At 42.5% G+C, this 18,118-nt stretch overlaps 1 protein-coding gene across 1 annotated transcript; it reads left to right on the forward strand.

Annotated features, from left to right (window-relative positions):
• The first annotated feature begins 13,228 nt into the window (after positions 1-13,228).
• On the forward strand, positions 13,229-17,440 carry LOC124236758 (ferritin heavy chain-like). Its single transcript, XM_046655731.1, has 2 exons — positions 13,229-13,359; positions 16,547-17,440. Exons 1-2 carry the CDS (start codon positions 13,229-13,231, stop codon positions 17,277-17,279), a joined length of 864 nt encoding a protein of 287 aa, XP_046511687.1. The 3' UTR covers positions 17,280-17,440.
• The last annotated feature ends 678 nt before the right edge of the window (positions 17,441-18,118 follow it).

Below are 18,118 nucleotides of genomic sequence, written 5' to 3' on the forward strand. Positions count from 1 at the left end.
AAGGAAGGGGTCTGCAGTACCTAAGGAACTCTAGATCTGAGAGAACAGGTGACATGGCACAGGGATGAGAAGCAGTGCTGAGAACTCCAGGAGCAATTGAAGGCCAGCCGATGAGACATGTTACCCTTCAACCCCCAACTCTTCTCTACCCCAGTGAGCAGAACTGCCATAATCAGGCACTTCTGCATGGCCAAAAATTGAGCTGTTATTAATCTAAAAAAGAAAGTTTTTCTCAACTTTAAATACTATCTGGGAGAAATTAAGCACCTACTAAGCAGTATCACCACAGAGTAGAGTCCTCCGTTTGATTCCATGTGGAAGTCCCCAGCTTGCTCCCCTCCATCTCGTTCAAAAGCCTGACAGTCAACAACCCCATTTCTATACAAAGACTCCCAGTTCAGTCTCCATTGCTTTGTTATTAAATGTAATCAAATATTTTCAAATGTAAATGAAAAAATCAAGCAGAAAAAATTACCTCTCCCCACCAAAAAAAAAAAACAAAGATAATTCAGGGCATAGAAGACAACTAAACCACATGCAAAACAAAGTCTGTAAAACCAAGAACTATATTCTATCAATAAACGAGCCAAGAGGGAATAAGAAAGAACTCTTAGAATTAAAAAATCTGGCTATATGATTACTGAAATTTTAAAAGTGCAATAGAGGGATTGAAAGATAAATTTGAGAGTGTCTTCCAGAATACAGAAAGAAGAAAAAGAAGCTTTGAAAATACGAGAGAAATTTTACGAGCAAGAGATTATTCCAGGAAGTTCAACATTGGATTAACAAATATTCTGGAAAGACATAAGAGAGAGCAGGAGGGAAGAAACTATCAAGGAAATAATATAAGAGAACAGACTAGAGTTGAAGAAGGACACAGTCTTTAGATTAAAGAGAGAACCCCTGAGTGAAGGCTCAAAGGATGAAAGACTCCCACTTACATATGGCATTATGAAGTTCCAGAATACCAAGGATAAAGAGATTGTTAAAGTATGTGGAAAAACAGAAAGAAAAAACATATAATAATATAAAATATAATAAAATAATAGAAATATGATTTAAAGTTTGAAAAAGCTGAGGTTATGACAAAGGCAAGTTTGCTGTTACATGCCATCGTTAGCTCTGCACTCCTATGAATGAGAGATGTCCACATGTCCTGTGCTCAACAGCCCTACTCAGCTTCTGTAGACTCATGCCAGTGGCTTCCTTTATGGAGTCAATCCATCTGTGGAGTGTAAAAACTTAAGTACCTATTCCAACTAAATGTTAGGTACCATCCCCATTGAGTAGCAAAGTGGCGATGACATTTCATCCACAGAGAATAAACCCAAGTATGGTACTTTGTACGCCAGTGAACTATATTTACATGATCATAACAATGTAAATAATGCTTCCTGATTGTAAACTTATAGAATCAACCTATAGAGAAATCTCAGGAAAATCCACAATGGTTCCAGAATACGATGTATCTGTTACCAACTTTGAAGTGGAAGGAAGTGGGGAGAGGTGGAAAGAAGGATAAGAGCAGAGGTTTCCTTGTCTTATAAAATGAAAAGTCAAGACACAGGAGCTGGAATAAGAAATGAAGAGTAAGTCTGTTGTTTATAGCTGCGGAAGTCACCCAGGGAAGAAGAAATCAAGCATAGTGATGTAGCTCTGCTGGGCCAGACAGGGTAGGAATGATCTGATCTTCCTCTATCATGAAAGGAAACTGATAATGATAAATAAAGAAGCAGTGATATAAGCTTGTTTCTATTATTATATTATTATTTGTTTTAGAGACTATGAAAGTGACTAACAAAAAGAACCCAAAACAGGAATGGTTGCAAAAAGTGGTTGCCTTGGGGAATGATATTGGGACTGAGGATGATACATGCTTGGAGCTGAGGCCACCTTAAGAGGAGGGCCTCCCTGCAGAGAGGAACCAGGATCGGGAGACAGAGAGGAAAAGAACAATCTGCATCCAATGATATCCTTAGAGTCCCTCCGTCAAGCTGAGTGCAGAACCGGATTTTTAATTATGTAAGCTGTCTTAGTTTGTTGGGGCTGCTATAACAAAATGCTGTAAACTAGGTGGCTTATAAAGAGCAGAAATTTATTTCTCACAGCTCTGGAGCCTGGGAATTCCAAGATGAAGGTGCTGGCAGATTTCATGTGTGGTGAGAGCCAGCTTCCTCACACAGTCTTCTCACCGTGTCCTCACATGGCAGAAGGAATGAGGGAGCTCCCTGGGGCCTCTTACATAAAGAGCATTAATCCCATTCACAGGGGCTCCATCCTCATGACCTAATCACCTCCCAAAGGCCCCACCTCCTAATACCATCACCGTGGGGATTAGAATTTCTACATATGAACTTGGGGGGATACATTCAGACCATAGCTCTTGAGTTGGTTTCTGGAAATTGCCCTTAAAAATGCCCAGTATGGAAAAAATATTTGCAAGTTATATATCTGACAAAGGCTTAATATCCATAATATATAAAGAACTCTCGCAACTCAACAACAAAACATCAAACAACCCAATCAAAAAATGGGCTGGAGACATGAACAGACATTTCTCCAAAGAAGATATACTGATGGCCAATAGGCACATGAAAAGATGCTCATCATCGCTGATCATCAGGGAAATGCAAATCAAAACTACACTAAGATATCACCTTACACCCATTAGAATGACAAAAATATCTAAAACTAATAGCGACAAATTTTGGAGAGGTTGCGGAGAAAAAGGAACCCTCATACACTGCTGGTGGGAATGCAAAGTGGTGCAGCCACTATGGAAAACAGTATGGAGATTCCTCAAAAAATTAAAAATAGAACGACCATACGATTCAGCCATCCCACTGCTGGGTATTTATCCAAAGAGCTTGAAGTCAGCAATCCCAAAAGTCCTGTGCACCCCAATGTTTATTGCAGCACTGTTTACAATAGCCAAGACATGGAAGCAACCTAAGTGTCCAGCAACAGACGAATGGATAAAGATGTGGTACATATATACAATGGAATACTACTCAGCTGCAAAACAGAACAAAATCATTCCATTTGCAATAACATGGATGGACCTTGAGAGAATTATGTTAAGTGAAATAAGCCAGCGAGAGAAGGATAATCTGTGTACGACTCCACTCATATGAGGAATTTAAAATTACGGACTAAGAACAGTTTAGAGGATACCAGGGGAAAGGTGGGGTCGGGGGTGGGCACAAAGGGTGAAGTGGTGCACCTACAACACGAATGACAAACATTAATGCACAACTGAAATTTCACAAGATTGTAACCTATCAATAACTCAATAAAAAAAAATGCCCAGTATGCACCCACTGCCCTTCCCTACCTCTGGTTGAAGTCTTTGCCTTCCTGTCTTTACAAACCTGCACTGTTGGATGCCTTGTGTTGTGTATTTGCATAACAAGTTGGAAGTTCCTAGTTATGTGAATTAATAATAGAATTATTTTTTAATTGCTAAGTCCAAGTTTATCTAGCAATGCTGTCTTTAAAAATAAAGAGGTACTATTGATTTGAAGAGACCGGATGGGGCACCTAAATTGAGTTTCTGAGTTTGAGGCCTTTCTGGCAGCTACAACAAGGATATTCTTGAATTGAGCCCCAAAGCTCTGCCTGATGAAAAACATGTATTACTGTCTTTTTTTCATTCTTAGAATCATGGAGTCATAGAATATCAGACACAAAAGGGTCTTAGAGATCCCCTGGTCTAACATCCCCATTTTTACACATGAGAAACTGGGACCCTGAGAGGGTAAGTACTTTGCTCAGAGGACATGCTAAGACTTAAGGGGAGGGGCAGGACTGGAACTCGTAGTCCCTTGCTCTGTGTTAAATCTTTGGAGGCTGCGGGAGTGCAAGAAGACACATAATGGCAAAATGATAACATCAAGGCTGCAGAGTCAAATAAGGGACATAAACAGGGATACAGTGGGGCCTTGGGTTGCCCTCCCCAGACATCTCCCTGCCCAGTGCTTTCCCTGACTGAGGCCAGTGCCGGGGAGTCCTAAGGCCCTTCTTAAGCTAAGACCCTGGACCTGGGAGGCCAGCATCTGAGACAGACAAATCCTTTCTGCTTCCTCCAGGTGTGTAGAGCACATGCAAAGACACCCCTCAGGCTTCTGCATTGAGGCCACCAGCCTCCTGGCGTGGGACAGTGCTCTCTGAGTCATTCTGCTAGGTTTTAAACTCTGTCAGAGAAACTTTTTTTTCAAACTTAATCAATAGTAAACTATAGTCTTGTATAAATGTTAGAGAATAGCATTAAAGGAACCTCTAAAGGAGAAAAAAGAACTACCCTTAGTCTCACTATCTTCACCCAATAACTGGCTTCCTTTTTGCGTTTTCTCTTCTGGCATCTGTCCATGTGCACACTTAGTTTTGCTTGGTTGTAATCAGAAGGAGCATACAATTTTGTATTAAAGCAATAAAGTTTTAATGATATATAGATATAGAAGGCAAATGGCTATAAAGCAAAATTTATGCAGGTTTGTAGGGGAAAATCCATTTTAAGGGGGGGAGTATAGGATAATAGCCCATATTAGAGCAGTACATTTGGGATAGTGCTTATAAAGATGTTAATAAAATTCCTATTCTTTCCTTTTTATATTGTTTCTTAACCAAGTCATGAGGAAATAAATGTAATATATGTTCAGCCTATATTTGCACCATTTGATTGCTAAAACAATCATGGTGGTTATGGAGAAAAAAAAAAATCACAGATCTTAGCACCAGAAGGGACCTTAGAGATACTACTTTCAACCCAGTGAGAGGCAAATTGTCCATAGTATTTGGGATTATGTAACAAGGCCCAGTGTTTGTATCCCTCTGTCTCTCCATGCAAATCCAGCTGACTTCCAGTAATAAATCACCAAGCATTTTTCGATCACTTACCGTGATTCTAGCGCTGACTGGTGTTAGGTGTCACAAAATGGCAGACTCTTTGTCCACAAGGTTCTAACAAACTCCTTGAAAAATTGAGGCAAATATCCATTGAACTGTCAGTGAATTGACCTGACATATTATATATTTCATTGTCATTTTGTTTTCTGTCTGTATTCCCCTGTTAGAAGGTAAGCTTCATGAGGGCAAGAACTCTGTCTGTCTTGCTCACTGCTGCATCAGCTACCTCTCTGTCTTAGTCGCCTTGGACTGCTATAACAAAAGTACCATAGATTGGGTGGCTTAAACAACAAACATTTATTTCTCACAGCTCTAGAGGCTGGGAAGTCCAAGATCAAGGTGCTGGCAGATCTGGTGTCTGGTGAGAACCTTCTTCCTGGCGTGGAGACAGCCACCTTCTCACTGTGTCCTCACACGACAGAAAGAGAGCTCTGGTCTCTTCAGCACTTATAAGGGCACAATACCGTTATTGGGGCTCTACTCATGACTTCATTGAAACCCACTTACCTGCCAAAGGCCCTATCTCCAAACACCACCATATTGGGAGTTAGGGCCTCAACATATGAATTTGGAGGAAACACAAACCTTCAGTCCATACACCCTCCTACCGGGCCTGACCACTGTGGCTCCCGATGTGTCAGCTGACTCCCACTTTCTGTTGCATTTGTACTAGATTTTCAGCCCAACAGCCTCCTAGCAGCTTTCCTGTTTTCTCTCCAGTTCTAGCCCACAAGCTAACTGGTCTTTTTCATCTCTATCTCAAATAACATGTCAGGTTTTATTACGTGAGAAGATGGGCAGTCTTTGTATCTCTTATAAGTATTCCAGCTGGATACAGTAATGAAGAGGCTAATCGATTCATGTGAACGCTCGTTCTGGCTTCTCTAAAATTTAATCATGGATGGCACCTGTACCTACAACAGTGTATTGATCAGGATAAGTCACAAAGAACACAATCCACTCTCACTGATTTGAACAGAAAGGGATTTACAATAAGGAAGTACATGCGTGGCTCACAATATCAGAGACAGAGGGCTTCGGAGAGAGACTCTACACTGAGCTTCCGGAAACAACTTCCAAAAGCACACCGCAGAACTGGACCACCAAGTTTCCTGCCACAATCAGGAAATTCCTTGTTAAATCAGAACGTTACCACTACACTCATGAATCCAAAACCACACCCCCTCTACTACAATGCAGTCTCCCACTACGAGCTGATCTAAATCACATGCAGAAATGTAACTGCAAGGGAGTCTGGGGAGTGTCCTTGGCTTCTGAAGATCTGTGATAATAGGCACTCTAGACAGAAGGAGGTTGAAATAGAGACTGAGGGATCGCAGCCACACTATCTTCCACACAGTTGTTGTTGTTAGTGCCTTCGAGTCGATTCTGACTCCTAGTGACCCTGTGTACAGCAGAGAGGAACCCTGCCTGGTCTTTCTGCTCCATCCTCTCACCTTCTGGCAGTATATGAGACAGTGCTCTCCTGCTCTTCATAGGGTTTTCATAGCCAGTGTTTTGGAAGTGGGTGGCCAGGTCCTTCTTCCTCATCTATCTTAGTCTAGAAGTTCCACTGAAACCTGTCCACCGTGGGTGACCCTGCTGGTATTTGAAATACCAGTGGCATAGCTTTCAGCATCACAGCAACACACAGCCACCACCATAGTATCACAACCGAAAGACAGATGGTGTGGTTCCCCAATAGGGAAATGAACCCAGATGTGACAATGAGAGTGCCGAATCTTAACCACTAGACCACCAGGGCTGGCTCTTCCACACAGAGGGAGGGGAATGCACAAAAATTAAGAGGGTGACCTTTGTGTGCTCCCTCTTTCTACTCCTTTTAGTTAGAGCAATTAATTTCTTAGCCAACAAATATTTTTCCAGATTTTATTGAGATAAAATTGATGTTGCATAAGTTTAAAGTATACAACATAGTAATTTTATATGTGTATATATTGTGAAATGATCACCACAATGTCTAGTTAACACCCATCACCTCACATAGTTACAAATTTTTTTCCTTGTGATGAGAACTTTTAAGATTTACTTTCTTAGCAACTTTCAAATATGCAATACTGTATTATTAACTATAGTCATCATGTTCTACATTATATCCACAGAACTTATTTATCTTATGACTGGAAGTTCGTACCTTTTGACTACCTTCACTAAATTGCCCCACCCCCCACCGCTGGCTAACACAAATCTGAACTTTGCTTCCAGGAGTTTGCTTTTTTTAGATTCCACATATAAGTGAGATCATACAGGATTTGTCTTTCTCTGTGTGAAATCTCACTTAGCATAATGCCCTCAAGTTCCATCTGTGTTGTTATAAATGGGAGGATTTCCTTCTTCTCTATGGCTGGATAGTATTCCATTGTGTATATATATATATACACCATATTTTCTTTTGATTACTCAAAAAATTATTCATCTTAATTAGTCAACAAATATTTATTGAACCTCTACTATGAATCAAACACCATGCTAGGGGCTGGGAACACCAAGATGAGTATGACCCTGGGTGCCTTAAGAAACCCACAGTCTAGTGGAAGAAACAAATGGATAAGCCAGTAGTGATAAGAGAGAAGAGGCTCCTAGTAGAGACTTGCACAAAGTGCTGAGGGAGCCCAGATGAAGCTGTGCACACTCTGGGTTCCTCTCCTCTGAGAGAATAAACCGGATTTCTACTGCTTCTTTTGATGGAAACCCAGTTTTTGTCAAAGTATTTTCTCTGAATGAGCTCTGCTGCGAAAGTCAAGGCAATTGAAGATGTGAATCACCTGAAACCTGGCCATGTTTCTTCAGGTACGTTGTATTGTTTTTCTCATTGTCATTGTTGTTGTTTTAATGAAGCACTGAACTGTCTTTTCTCAACTAAAACACTGTTAAGCAAATGTTAAGACAGCTTTTCTCATGTATGTATTTACATGTATCCTCATGTAGTTCTGCTTCTATCTGTCTATATGTGTCCCTACATAAACTGACATTTGTAGACATTTGTACCCATGAGTGTTCATGGAGGAATGTGTAGTTGTGTAGGGCCATCACTCCATAAATGTGTATCTGCGCATGGTCCTTCAGCTTGCTTGTTGTTTGTAAAAATGCACGAATATAGATGAAAATTCAATGAAGGTACAAATACGAATAACTAAATTCAAGGAGGTATCAGGGAAGACGGGGAAATATCTATGTGTGGGACTCACATGTGATTGAGTCTCACACCAAATTGTGAGGGTGTCTTTAAGAGCATCTTGTTTGACTTCCAGACCTACCTTAGAAGTTCTTTTTTATTAACTCAAAAATTAATCCCCCAATAAGGCCCAACCCCCTCCCATCTCTTCCCATCTATACTGGAGGACAGAACTCGTCTTTTTCATCTCTGGATCGACAGTATGCAATGTCAGACACAAAGGTGGTGCTCAGGAAAGAAAGAAGGAGGGAAGAAAGGAGGGAGAGAGAAAAGAGGGAGGGAAAAAAGGAGAAGGGAAGGGCAAAGGAAAGGAGGATATCAGCCTTATTCATCATGAGTAGACAATTAGCACATAGTAATAAACTGAGCTAATAAGCCACTGCATAATATAGATAAGATCCATCACTGGAGCAAAGGGCCACCGAGAGATGTCGTGCTGCACTCTCTGCCCCATCTCAATATCTTCTTGGTCCAAGCCAGCTTCTCTCCTGAACCCTCCACGGACTCTCAGCCCTTGCGGATGGTAGGCTGTCCTTGGTTTGACCTCCGTGAAGCCCTTTCATCTACACAGATGCCCAATCTGTGGACCATGAACAGAGCACTAGCCTGTCAGCTGTGAAAACTGCATTCTCATTGAGGCTCTGCTTATCTGAATGACTTTGGGCAAGCCGCTTAACCTCTCTGGGCCTCATCTGTAAGTGTCCTTATCCGTTAAATGAAACGCTGTGATCTCTGAGATTCCATCCTGCCCAGAATCCTGAGATTCCGTGCCATGCCAGCTGCATCCATCTGCCGTCCCCGATGCCCTGGGCTTTATTTGTGACTGCAGCCCTTCTCCTTCCTGCAGCCTCCTCCCCGGCTTGGTCATCAGCTCACAGCACTCACACAGGTCTCTACCTTGAGGAGAGCAGCAGCTACCTCACCACGGGCAGATAGGATCAATAAACAGGGGAACACTATTTATTTTAAGCTCAGGCGAGCACAGAATCTCAGGCTAGATGCAGAGGTCAGCTCTGAGGCTACTCCCAACAGGCTTTGCACAATCTGATTAAATGCAGACAATCCAGGCCCAAGCCCTTCTCCGTCAAGGATGCCCGGCTCTGCACAGACACCAGCAGGTTGTCACCCTGCTCCTCGGCTGCTCAGGAAGTCCCAAGTCCAAAGTCCTTTCTTCAGCACAGCCCAGTTTCTCTTCTCTGTCCTGCCTCTCCCCCTAGTTTCTCTTCATTCTTTTCACTAAGAGAGCCATGGGCACCAAAACCTCTCTTCAGGGTAGCAAAGAGGTTTCTTGTATTTATGCCGCACATGGACACATCAACTGTCAGTGATTAAGAAGGCTCTAGATCCACGCACATCTTCAACTCCCAAGGGCATAGGAGAATAGAATAGAAGTTGGCTGCTTCCTCTGAGCCCAGGGAAGGAGAGGAAATGGGTACAGATGAGGATATTTGCCTGGGGAGGGAGGAGGGCAGGAAGTCCACTAATATTAATGTTCAAAGCACTGAGGTGGATCCCAGGAAGGACTCCTGGGTTGAAGGCATCACATCTCTCTCCTAAAGGACTCTAGTTAGTGAGAGAGACAGGTGCATGAGCTGATAATTTGCATAAAGCATCCTAGAAAAAATACCAAATGCAGCATACTGAGAGAGATGCAAGAAAGTAGTCATTGATTCTGTCTTGGGGAGAATCAAGATAGACATTCAAGGGGAAGTAAAATTTGAAGACATTTTAAATTTTTCAGTTTTATTAAATAGTAGCAATAATGCTTTCCATCTTTGCTGCACTTTATGGTTTACAAGGTGCCCTCAAGCCTTTATTCTGTTCAATGTGTTCATGTGTATCCTCATGCACTTAGACAGTGATTGGGCCTACGATGTGCCAGGCAAAGCTATGGCTCTAAAGAAACAAAAAACATAGTCGTGGCCCTCAAAGAGTTCACCTCTAGTGGGACAGAAAGGCAGGTAAACAAATAATAGCCAAGACAAAGCATGAGTCCTAAAGTGGAACATCAAGTTAACGTGGTGGCAAAAGAGAGTGCGGAGTTTAACCCAGGGTGGAAGGGGGAGAGAAAGTTTGGGGACAGAATTAAGAGTAGAATGCTTGAGGATGCTTGATATGAATAGGATGAGCTGGGGTGTGACAGAAGGTGATATGGGAAAAGAGCATTCCAGAACTACACAAGCAAAGGCAGAGACTAGTGTCGCCAGATAGAATATAAGGAGGAAGTGGGGCAGAAGAACAAAAGATACAAGCAGATGAGGGATCATCCTCAGGGCAATCCTTGGGTAAGAAGGTCAGGCGGCGGGGACATCAGAATTACTTGAAGAATTTCTTCAAAATATGCACATCGCCATCTCCCAGAGATCCCCAGAGCCTACTATTCCTGAGGGGGAGGAAACCTGCTTCTCAGTGGTCTCACATATCCTTTTGAAAATAAGCAAGAAATTTGGCTACTCTTCTCCCATGAAATTCTGATTTCTTAGCCACACTCTTTTTCCTAGCATCCTTCCTCTAGGTTAAGATGACTGTTGAAATTAATTTCAGGGTCTCTCTATGACTATGTAAATCAGAGTAGGATTCTTTTTTTATCTTCTGGCTTCCTTCTGGCTAGGCTTGACCATCCTGAGCCCAGGGCTACCCAAACAAAGCCTGAAGCTTTGGCATCCACCCTTTCCTTCACATCTGTTCAGCAGCATCATTAACTGGGCCTCTGTTGTGTGACCCCATTCTAACTCTGCTGGAGCCTCTGGCCCTGACCCCTGGCCTGTCTGGATCTGTCCTATCCACCTGAGCCCCGTTTATGCTTCCATCATCAGTCACTATACTACCTGACTCAGGAGGCTAGAATCAACTTATTCTCATCCCTGGTCTTGGTCAAGCCTCTGTGCTGCCACATCTGTCCCAATATGGCAGACCAATACATCCCCAGGTTCCACAGGGACTGCAGGATGAGTGGCAGTCTTCCAGGTAGAAAAGAGGTAGAAATCTTTCCAAACATGAGAAATACAATATACTTAAAAATGGCCAAAAAGCATATGAAAAGATGCGCAACATCACTAATTATTGGAGAAATGCAAATCAAAACCACAGTGAAATATCACCTCACATCCATTACAATGGCTACTATCAAAAAAAAAAAAAAATAGGGGCCAGCCCGATGGCACAGTGGTTAAGTGCGCACGTTCTGCTTCTTGATGGCCTGGGGTTCACTGGTTTGGATCCCGGGTGCGGACATGGCACTGCTTGGCAAGCCATGCTGTGGTAAGCGTCCCACGTATAAGGTAGAGGAAGATGGGCACGGATGTTAGCCAGTCTTCCTCAGCAAAAAGAGGAAGATTGGCAGATGTTAGCTCACGGCTAATCTTCCTCAATAAATAAATAAATAAGTGTTGGCAAAGATATAGAGAAAATGAAACTTTTGTGCACTGTTAGTGGGACTATAAAATGATGTACCCACTATGGAAAACAGTATAGTGGTTCTCAAAAAATTAAAAATAGAACTACCTTATGATCCAGCCATTCGACTTCTGAGTATATATCCAAAATATTGAAAACACAGTCTTGAAGAGATATCTGCACACTCACATTCATAGCAGCATTATTCCTAATAGCCAAGAGGTGGAAGCAACACTAATGTCCATCAACAGGTAAATGAATAACAACATGGGATATATACATACAATGGTACGTTATTCAGCCTTAAAAAGGAAGGAAATTCTATCACACGCTACAATGTGGATGAATCTTGAAGATATTATGCTAAGTGAAATAAGCCAATCACAAGAGGACAAAGACTGTACAACTCACTCATATAAGGCACCTGGAGTAATCAAACTAATAGAAACAAAAAGTAGAACGACGGCTGCCAGGAGACAACGAGGGAGGAGGGTAAAGGATGTTGTTGTGTAATGTGTATAAAGTTCAGGATTTGGGGGATAAAAATGTTCTGGAGATCTACTTCACAACAATGTGAATATATTTAACACTACTGAACTGGACACTCTAAAATGGTTAGGATACTAAATTTTACGGTATGTGTGTTTTTACTGCAATTAGAAAATAAATATAAAAAGAGAAGTAGAAAATACAGTTATAAAGAGTGTGGAACTCATGAAACTTCAAGACATATGGTGCAGCTGCAGCATGAGCCATGTGGACAAGCGGTATGGACAGTGAGCTGGGAATCTAGAACAAACTCATGAAGGGCTTTAATTTTATTTACATTTATACAAGACCTTTCTGTGGAATATAAAACATCCCACATATCTGATAGCTTCGGGGATCATCAGTCAGCTTTCTAATCTCTGACTTATTGGACTTCTGCATCATTAGAATGTTTCTCAATAGTAAAACTGTCATTTCAAAAATTAAATTGAGTCCCAATAGCTAAGATAGTGACTGTCTAGTGAATGATGTAGTGACACTACGGAGAGCAGAGGGAGGTTGAAGTTGAGATATGTTAAAGAAGCAAAATCAACAGGATGTAAAGAATGATTGGAGGAGAGTGTATTAGCTAAGGATACTTTTGATTGCCAGAATATTCAACACAAACTGACATAAACAATAAAGAAAACTGGTTCTCTTACATAATTGAAAGAATCCAGGAGTAGAGTGGGCTTCAGACATGCTTCGGTGAGAAAGACCATGGGCTCTGACTCTTCTTCGCCATGATTCTCTTGGCTCTGCTCTCCTGGGTGAATGGGCTGTATCCTCACACTGGCTTGCTTCATGGTAGCAAAGTGGGCTCAGCTTCTCCAGACCTCATATTTGCATACCACCCCATTCAAAAAAAAAAAAAAAAGAGGTTTTCTTTCCTCTAACCCTCATACAAAATTCCTGCATTTACTCCATTTGGACTGAACTGAGCTAAGCTCTGGTCCAGGGCAGGGCCATACATTGAATGGCTTGGACTTCTGAGCCAGTCTCTGCGGCAAGAGAGATGGAATTATGTTGATTGATGCTAACAAATCAGAGCCCACTGCCTGGGCCAGGGGCACAGTAAATTCTACCCAAAGCACACAGCAAATACAGGGTGAGGGGAGTGATTCCCCAAAGGAAATCTGGGTGCTGTGAGCAGTGGGAGAGGGAAGAAAGGGATGGTGGGTAAGAAGCCAACCCTCATCCCCTATGGAGAGTGAGGAAGAAGGAGGACCAAGGACAGCACCAAGATCTCCGGATCTGATGACTCTGGACATTGACATCCTTAAGAAAGACTGGATATACGAGAGAAGAAGCAAGTTTGGGAGTAGGGCAGAGAGGTAAGGCGGACACATGAATTTGTTGTTGAGTTTGACTAAAAGACATATAGGTGGAGATGTTTGATGCTTGATAGTCAATTCTGGATCTTTCCAGTAACCCTACACAAGTGAAACCACAACTAAGTGGTCCCACTCTTTTCCACAACACTATATCATGTCTCTTTAGAGTTTTGAAATACTCCATAGTTATTGATTAGCCATTAGTTATTCCCTCTGAACTTGCCTAAAAATGTCTTCTTCCTCTTTAGTACTACAATCCTCAAATCCCTGGAAATGGGGTTGAGCAGGTGCAGAACAGAAGACAAAACATTCCTCTTAATGTAGGAAATTAATTTGTGGCTCTAATTGCCTCAAACTCTAAATGAAAAAAAAAAATCTAAATTCTCCCAGCATTCAAAATAGAACACAGGCTTTATCTGAATAAAGAAAATAATCTGTCAGGGAAAAAAAAAAAGGACTTAAGCTGCTAAAATGTCAATCTTACCACATTGTTAAGGAAAAGCAGGTTTAATTATATTCAAATCTACATAGAATCATTTTTGAGTGGTTTGCACAGGAGCCTAAAGGTCTAGGATTTCAGAATTGACAAGATTCATTAAACAAAGGCAACAGGGAAAGAGGAAAGTATAATGAGGGGTGGCGGAGACGTGGTTTGAGAGTCAGAGTCTTTGAGTCCTACACCCAGCTCAGCCATGAAGCCATTCTACGGCCTTTGTCAAGTCATATACCTTCTCTGGACTATAGTTCTGTCACAGGTAAGAAGGCATGGAAATGTAAATGTTCTCAGGTTGCCTTTCATATCTATGAAAACATCACAGGAAACTGAGTCTAGACTCTTCCCCCAAATACTTATTCTAGCGTATAAAATCCAGCAGTATTGGTTGCTCTATATGCCTGTGAAGTACACAGAGAAATGACCTGGAATTTTCCAATTCACAGATGTCAAAACAGAAGCTAAGGGAAAGGTCCCACCCGAGGTGATCCAGAAAACCAATCGTGAGTCAGAACTTGATGAACGAAAAAACCATACTGCATCCCAGAAACCAGGCCTCTGAGCAATCAACTAAAAACAAAAGGCAGTTAGTTCTAACTCCACGGAAAATGAGGCTACCCTTATCCATTTTTCCTTTTCCCGTCCCTTCCCACCCCCTCCCGAAAGAAAGAATTTGAGGAGAAAAATAACTTCCAGCGTCTCCACACATGGAAGCCAGAAGGCATGCCGGCTTCTGAGGGCAGTGAGCACAGGGAAACACACACTGGCAGAGCAGCTCTGTCAAAGAGACACGTTACCTTAGCTGAGCAACTGCTCTGCACAACGGTGTGTTAGCAGGCTTTGGGAGGAAAGAGTTAGACAACTCAAAAGACTAATTGCTTTAATAAGCTTTAAGGGTTGTACGTCAAAAAGCAGCTGCTGACCTGCAGCCAGCTGAAGACGTTATGTGCCCTGTGTTCAGGCTGCTGTATTATCATTGTAAATAGCCTCTACCCAGTTCTCAACGTCAGTCTGGTGATTACTAGCCTAGCTAGCCTTTTCTCTTCTCGTTTGCTATTCAAGAGTGTTCTTGGTACAGTGTATGTCTCCCAACTCCTGCATTGCATTACCTGGGATCTTTAGGAGCATCAAGAAAGAACTGGAAAAACTAAAACAATGGTAGAACACAGAAATCTGTTGAGGCAGTAAACTGAAGCTAAATTAGCATTTCCATAAACAATGGTGGGGTAATGCACAGCACACACAGACAGAAGCACTCCAGGCAAAGTCTGTCCTCCATAAGGACGATGCTCAGGACAAGAATTTCGCCTGCACAAGTCAGAAGGTTCCAGCTGGCTCACAAATCAGTCTAGAAGAACACCTGAAGAGGCTCTCTAACTCAGGGCATCATGAAGACAAGAAAAAGATGGGCTGGAAATCAATGAATCTGCATTGTGGAAGGAGAACTACATACAGTTTAACATACAGTTCTATAAACTTAATTATATAAGCAGCAGCAGTAAGAAATTTACAGCGCGGTTCGGATGTTGACCTCCGATCTCCTCCTTGGGGAACAGGTGAAGAGCCTTAGTCAGATGTGACGGGGAACCGCCTTTGTCTGGTCCTGTGGGGATTTATTTTTCCTCTCACATGATCCAGGTTCTGCTGATCCTCTGCGTCCCGGGCTGTTCTTGTTCCATGCCATTCTGTGCTGGAATGGTTCCTTCCTGATATCAGTGTCATTATTACTAATTTCAGAAAATCTCTGTCTTTTGGCCTCGGATTTTAAAACGCATCTCCATCTATTGTCGTCACAGGAGAGGGCTTGCTTTTCTCTCAGGCTCTCTGTTGAATGCCTATTAGCCCGTCATTTATCACCTCAGGACCGGCTTTTTCTCCTACATGACTGTGGCTTTCTGTCTCTCCCCGAATACCTCTGCCTGAAACCTCTGTGTTCCCCAAAGATCCTAGTGGAAGATAGGAAACTTAAAAGCTTGCTCCCTTTGACAGGAATAATAATTTGTGAATGCAAATAGAAGTTGTTTCCCTTCCCCACTTCTGCGGAAACATGGCTGGCTTGCTCCTCTGGCACACCCTGCCTGCCGGCAGCAGCCCTGGATTTGACTATTTAACCGTTGTGCATCCTCTGTGGTGTTAGAACAACTTTGCAAACTTGGCCACTACCAAGGTGGGTTCTCCTTGGATTCTGACTCTGGTAAAACACCAGTTGTATCAAAGACTAAATTAAGACCAGAAAAGTTTCAAGATACATGATCCTAGAAAAACAAACTATGTTTTTTGCCTTTATACACCTTTCACTTTCTCAGGATTATTGGTGGTAGGTTCCCACAGGCAGAATATATACTTGGCAATCAAATGTATTTAAAGGATAGAATTTACGCCTCCAGAATATTTTGCCACTGACTTGGTTTAGATCTATATCTGAGCAACTTGACTACAATCCTATATGAAACGTTTGGACCCTGAATCTATAAAATAACATCTTTATCCAAAAATACCTGATGATCCCATAAAGCAAGCTTAAAACAGTTTGTCTCTATGAGTCAACAATCAATATTTGTTCTCAGCTAAAACATTGTTTTAAAAGCCATTTCCAGTCAGAAGCAATCCAGTGCCCAACAACAGATAAATGGATAAACAAAATGTGGTATATCCACACACTGGAATATTATTTGGCCTTAAAAAGGAATGAAGTTCTGACAGTCTTCGTCGGAGTTGCCGCGGTTTCCTGCTTCAACAGTGCTTGAACGGAACCCGGCGCTCGCTCCCCGCCCCGGCCGGCCACCCAGAGTCAGCCCTCCTTCACCTCCTCACAGCGCCCTCGGCCCGCCGCAAGGCTCCCGCCGCCGCCGCCCTCTCCTCTCCTCAGCCGTCCGCCATGACGACCGCGTTCCCCTCGCAGGTGCGCCAGAACTACCACCAGGACTCGGAGGCCGCCATCAACCGTCAGATCAACCTGGAGCTCCACGCCTCCTATGTGTACCTGTCCATGTCTTTCCATTTTGATCGCGATGATGTGGCTTTGAAGAACTTTGCCAAATATTTTCTTCACCAATCTCATGAGGAGAGGGAACATGCTGAGAAACTGATGAAGCTGCAGAACCAACGAGGCGGCCGGATCTTCCTTCAGGACATCAAGAAACCAGACCAGGATGACTGGGAGAATGGGCTGAAGGCAATGGAGTGTGCATTACACTTGGAAAAAAATGTGAATGAGTCACTAGTGGAACTGCACAAACTGGCCACTGACAAAAATGACCCCCACTTGTGTGACTTCCTCGAGACTCATTACCTGAATGAGCAGGTGAAAGCCATCAAAGAATTGGGTGACCACGTAACCAACCTTCGCAGGATGGGGGCCCCCGAATCTGGCATGGCAGAGTATCTCTTTGACAAGCACACCCTGGGAGAGTGTGACGAGAGCTAAGTCTTGGGCCAGCTTCCCTCAGCCACCGGGTGACTTCCCTGAGCCACCGAGGCAGTGCATGCATGTTGGGGTTACCTTTACCTTTTCTATAAGTTGTACCAAAACATCTACTTAAGTTCTTGGATTTGTACCATTCCTTCAAATAAAGTAATTTGGTACCCCAAAAAAAAAAAAAAAAGGAATGAAGTTCTGACACATCTTACAACACTGATGAACCTTGAAGACATTGTACTAAGTGAAATAAGCCAGTCACAAAAGGACAAGTGCTGTATGATTCCCATTATATGAGGTGGCTAAGTCGCCAAGTTCATGGAGACAGAAAATAGAATGATGGTTGTCAGGGGCTGGGGGCTGGGGGAAGAGGGAGCCATCTAATGGGGGACAGAGTTTCAGTTTGGGAACATGAAAACATTTTGGAGACAGATGGTGGTGATGGTTGCACAACATTGTGAATGTACTTAATGCCACTGAACTGCATGCTTAAAAATGGTTAAAATGGTAGGGTTTGTGTTATGTACGGTTTACCATAATTTTTTAAAATACAACATAAAAAAAGTTATTTCCAAGTGAGAATTTTTAATATTCCCCCAAATACCTGGCTCTGAGGTTGAAATGATTTCCAAATGACCTGTGTTAGTTGCCATTTGATCTTAACAATATAGACAGGACATCCAGGCCTGGGGACTGTAGAAAAATAGTGATATCAACTACAGAGATTTCACGGTCACAGCAATAAATTAACTGTGCCTTTTCTTAGCTTTCTGGACAACCCTCCTAAATTCTCCAAATTTCTTCAAAATTTAAAAAGTTACGTCTTGTTGTTTTACTCTCAAGGGGAG

This window comes from Equus quagga, chromosome 3, assembly GCF_021613505.1.
Source record: "Equus quagga isolate Etosha38 chromosome 3, UCLA_HA_Equagga_1.0, whole genome shotgun sequence".
Taxonomy (NCBI): Eukaryota; Metazoa; Chordata; class Mammalia; order Perissodactyla; family Equidae; genus Equus; species Equus quagga.

Bases quoted from the DNA above. Each gene is read 5' to 3' on its own strand.
- LOC124236758 (XM_046655731.1), top strand. From the start codon at position 13,229: ATGGAGAGTGAGGAAGAAGGAGGACCAAGGACAGCACCAAGATCTCCG. The intron at 13,360-16,546 runs GTAAGGCGGACA...AAAGGAATGAAG, and splicing joins TTTGGGAGTAGGGCAGAGAG to TTCTGACAGTCTTCGTCGGA.